General features: G+C 32.2%; 1 protein-coding gene across 1 annotated transcript in view; it reads right to left on the reverse strand.

The window, feature by feature from the left end:
- Nucleotides 1-436: 436 nt before the first annotated feature.
- The window catches only part of LOC110442659 (small integral membrane protein 8-like), a 12,639-nt gene continuing 7,949 nt past the window's right edge, over nt 437-5,126 (reverse strand). The window contains exon 2 of the mRNA XM_021486366.1: nt 437-1,234. Coding sequence (XP_021342041.1) covers nt 1,073-1,234 — 162 coding nt within the window. The 3' untranslated portion in view covers nt 437-1,072. The remainder of the gene's footprint in view (nt 1,235-5,126) is intronic.

Below are 5,126 nucleotides of genomic sequence, written 5' to 3' on the forward strand. Positions count from 1 at the left end.
GATTCATTGAATACTAAAAAAAGTTTAATACAGGATTTTTTTATATCAAGCATTTAATCTGCAAAAAATGGTGAAAAAATGTGCATTTTTTCATTAAAAAATAAGGGGTAGGGGTAATTATAATCGCCTTTCTGAGTAAAATGAATAAGATTAAGAAATTTAAATTCCATAATTTAAAAGAAATAGTATTTTTATCAATTCTACAAACATTCATACATATCTGATAACACACTTGGAAGAAATTGTATGAATTTGTTCTGCAAATGGTCAAAACTCAAAAATTCACCTAAAATCACATATTGTGTTAAATTGGTATCTTTGACCGATCATAGCACAAACACGAAAGCACAGACACATAATTTATTTTGCATTTTCTACTATGCCATTATCTCCTTTTTCCAAAAATCAATATAAGAAAAAAAGTTTAATACAGGAATTGTTTGACTTCTCAGAGGTGTACATCCTTAATTTGAAGTCTGGTGTAATTTCTGCCTCTGTATTTTTCAAAGGACAGGTATCAGCCCAGCAATAAGTCAAGATGTTAACCAATGCAGATCAAATAGCTTGCCCTGTGCCTTCAATTTTTCTATGACATATTCCAGGAGTGTAGAGAGAAAAAGTGAGCGTAACCCTTGTAGTATTGAGGATGCATAGACACAAGTGAACACCAAAGACATAAGTTAAGGCCAACTAAATTTTACTTCGAGTTGATGCTTGACAAGCAATACAAACAGTTATATGATAATCCAATGCATAAATAATTGTATGTACACTTTTCGAGATCTTCAATCTTTGTTGATGTAACTTTTGAGAAACAACTTCAAACCTACTATGAATTCTAACATTTAAGTGTAAAGATTTGTTTACTGTCCATGTGCTCATGATCAGGGAGGTGTGCAGGAAGTAGAAATCTTCTTGTACAAGGTTGCTGTTACTCCTGCACTCACACTTTAGACTTGAAAAGTCAAATTAATATCATCATTTTTACAGAAGCAGAATTATTTACAATTCCAAGTTTAAAGACTATAAGTAATCATCACATGCTTCAATAGGTATCTGTTTAACAGTAATACTAATCCCACTTTGATGTCCGCTCTCGTCGAACCAAATGGCCCTCTTCATCCATGGCATTGTACATCTTCTGATTATCCTTGGTGTCTCTATATCTCATATATGTTATGTAACCAACGGCACTAAGGAATAAACTGGCACCCAGTATCATGGTGAGAGCGTTCTAGGGAAGAAAAATGTAAGATTCAATTAATAGTGCAGAAGTCATGATAATCCTCAGAAATATTAAGTATAAAGCTAAAAATAAAAATATATGTTAAAAGCGGTATCTTGTTACTATGTGACCTGCTTGACAATACATGAGGATATTATAGATGTTTGGCCAATGTCTGTTAACTGCAAATAAATTACAGAAGTTTGTCTGGAAAACATGACAATGTATAACTCATTGAGAAACACGTAAATGTGCAGGTTTTTTTTTACCCCCCGCTTTCACTGAAACGGGGGATATTAATTTGGGTCTGTCTGTCCGTCTGTCATGCTTCGTTTCCGTGCAATAACTACAACAAATATTAACTGATTTTCTTCAAACTTGGTTACAGGCTTAAATGCCATAATTATAAGGGCTCGGCCAACTTCGATGACCACTTTCAGCAGACGTCATTTGGCAGAGTTATGGCCCCTTGAATAATGAAAAATGTCATTATCTGCCGCGCTTCGTTTCCGTGCAATAAAAACAACAAATGTTAATCGATTTTCTTCAAACTTGGTCACAGGGTTAAATGCCTTTTGTTACATGCAACTGACATATACAGTCTGTGGGTAACTTCAGACCAAATTTGGTAACTTGAAAAACAAGACATTTTAACATCTCTTAAACGCTTCTCAAGATATTGTTGTTTGAAATTTGAAATTGTAATTTTAAAGCTTTTAACCCATATTGACCTTTGACTCCGGCTAGCACTTAAAATTAACATTTGACCTCATTACTGTAATTAAGAAAAAGATTTGCACTGCTGGTCTACATAACAAATCGTAGTATCATGACTAAACCAAATGCTTCTTGGGATATCATCGTTTAAACTTTTTTACATTGTTGACTCCTGTGAACTTGAAAGTAGGTCAAGGTCATTTTAAAGAGGAAACTTTATAGCACTCTATCCCTGGTACCTAATGGCCAAATATCATGACCCTGGGCCTTATGGAACTTGAGAAGAATATTGTTAAAGCTTTTAACCCATTTTGACCCCCAACTAGCACTTAAAGTTGACCTTAAACCTCATTACTGTGAATAAGAAAAAAATTGCACTGCTGGTCTATATAACATACTCAAGTATCATGACTAGTCCAAATGGTTAGGCTATTGTTGTTTTAAATTTTTAACATATTTGACCCCAGTGACCTTGAAAGTAGCTATATAGGTCAAGGTCGTTTTAATGAGGAAACTTTATAGCACTGCATCCCAGGTACCTACTGGCCAAATATCCTGACCCTAGGTCCTACAGGTTTTCAGTAGAAGTCATTCAAAAGAAAAAGTTGACCGACGGACGATGGACGGACGACAGACATACAAAACAAAAACACATTGTTTTCCTCTTAGCCATCATCATCATTTTTTTACATTCCTTTATTGCTATATTAAAGAAAACAACAGATACTGACATAACATACACAAAATCCACACAGATATAGACAGGCATTGAGATAGAGAGACAGACACACAGACAGAAAGATAGAGATGTCAGACTTTCCGAGTAAAGGTCCGATTGATATATGTGATACTTATGATAATATAAAGATAACTCATAGCAAAATGCAAGTGGTTGATGAAATGGCAATTAACAATTTAAGGACTGTATTTAGTATTTAAGAGAGAGACAGGAAAAAAAAGAAACAAAATCAATTTTTAGTCAAGTTCAACTACTTTTATCCATTTTCGCATTCATTAGTAAACTTATTGAGATATTTTCCCCCTTTACCATAAGCAATATATTTCTGAACATTGTAATATTCTTTAATCAAATTTACTAGAGCCATAACATTAAGTGAGCATAACATCTAGTTTTGTACATATAATGCTTAATAAAAAGAATAATTTCATTGTCAATCTATTAAAAAATCCTGCTTGCTCTATACATCCAAAAAAAAAAATTTCTTTATTCATTGAAAAGGGAATGGCAAGTGCATATAAGAGATTTTCAAAATTTGGCAAAAAAATTTGTACTTCAGTGCAATCCCATAGGATATGAATAAGTGTCCCCCTTTCTATAAAACATAAAACACAGAGAGGGCTATTTGTTAGTCCAATCTTAAATAAATATGAATTTGTTGTTAAAATGTAATGATTTATTCTAAATTGTAACCATTGTAACTTTGTGTTATTTGTTACCCTGAATGGAACCTTATTATTATCAAAAACAGCTAGTTCCCCTTTTATTTTGTCCTGTTACAGTGATATTATTTTGAATAAGAACTTTAAAGAACTCCTGTGACCCTTTTTTATTTCTTAATATAACTTCAAGATTTTCATGGTATGATTGGGTTACTCAACATCTTGTTGGGTACGTTGTGATTTTGAAGGTATTTCTTTATGCTCATTATCACTCCTTGATACTGAAGATAATAATTAGTTATTGAACCATTAATAGCACAAAATACATCGAAAGAGAAAAAGGAACAAGTTCTAATATCTTTAACTAAATCACCTTATTGAACCAATTTCTATAGAAAATGTCATTATTTCCAATAGTTATGTTTTTGTTATTATACCATATGGGTGTCTTAAATAAGGAATGATCCTCCTTTTTATTCATTTCTACTTTAGTGCTTAGTCTATGCCATGCCTTCAAAACATCCTTCCAAAAAATATTTTTACAATTAGTCCCAATCTTAATTAAATACCCACTACCACAATTTGCTAAGACATTAAAGTTAACTTGGTTTTTTAAAATCATACGCCATTTTCCCTCTGACCAAAATATTCTTCTGATCCAACTGATTTTTTAAAGATTCAATAAAACTCAATATGTTTACCATTTTAAGCCCCCCCATCTAAATAATTCTGAATAATTATCTCACGCTTAACTTTGTCATTTTTACCATTCCATAAAAAATTGAAAAGAATTCACTTTAGCTGTTTTATGAAACTTTGATCTGGATTTGGTAAGGAGATAAAAAGATGATTCAACTGTGAAATTAATAAAGACTTAATTATGTTAATTCTCCCAATAGGAGTAAGATTTCTTTTACTCCATCCCATGATTAAAGATTTAAGTTTAACTAGGTTTTTTTTATCAAAATTGGGAATTCTGTGTAAATCCACATTAAATTCAATACCAAGAAGTGTAAACTTATCAACCCCCATTGAAAATATTTGGAAGAAGTACGTACATCACTACTTTACTTTTTGCTACCTATCCTTAAAACTTGAGTTTTTCCTGTAGTTACTTTTAGACCAGAAATTTTAGCATACAAATTTAGTTCCTTAACAGATCCCTTCAAAGATTTTTCTGTTCCATAAAGTATTTTTAAAGAAGTGTCATCTGCATATTGAGAATTTAGAATCTGACAGTCATCAATATTGATACCAGTAATATTTTTATAATTTCTTATCCGAATTGCAAATATCTCGGCACAAAGTATAACAAGAGTACCGCGAGGCGGAACAAAATACGCCCGTCGAATGCCTTATAGTGTTATATACTTTCTTACATTAAAATAAGATCTGCATCATTCTAAGAGTGGTTAGCTGATATGCTATAACAAGAGGCCCATGGGCCTTAACGGTCACCTGATATATTTATACAGAGAGTTGATTTTGTTTTTAACATGAACAGAAATATTATTCAAAGTGACAAAAAACAATAAATCCACCTTATTCAATATCTAGCATACAGATTTCATACTAAAAAGGATTTGAAACTAGCACCTCTGATTCTTAACAAGGAAAATGAAGAAATTTTAGCACACTGACTCCTTTGAGCCCCACCCTACAGCCCTTGGGGGTAGGGCTGGTTCAATATTTTTTTAAGTATCAAACTGTCAATTTAAGGTTATAATTCCAATCAAGTTCTTAACATGTAATATTCAAAGTATCATTTGCCATTATAAACCAT

Source organism: Mizuhopecten yessoensis, unplaced genomic scaffold, assembly GCF_002113885.1.
Source record: "Mizuhopecten yessoensis strain PY_sf001 unplaced genomic scaffold, ASM211388v2 scaffold716287, whole genome shotgun sequence".
NCBI lineage: Eukaryota > Metazoa > Mollusca > Bivalvia > Pectinida > Pectinidae > Mizuhopecten > Mizuhopecten yessoensis.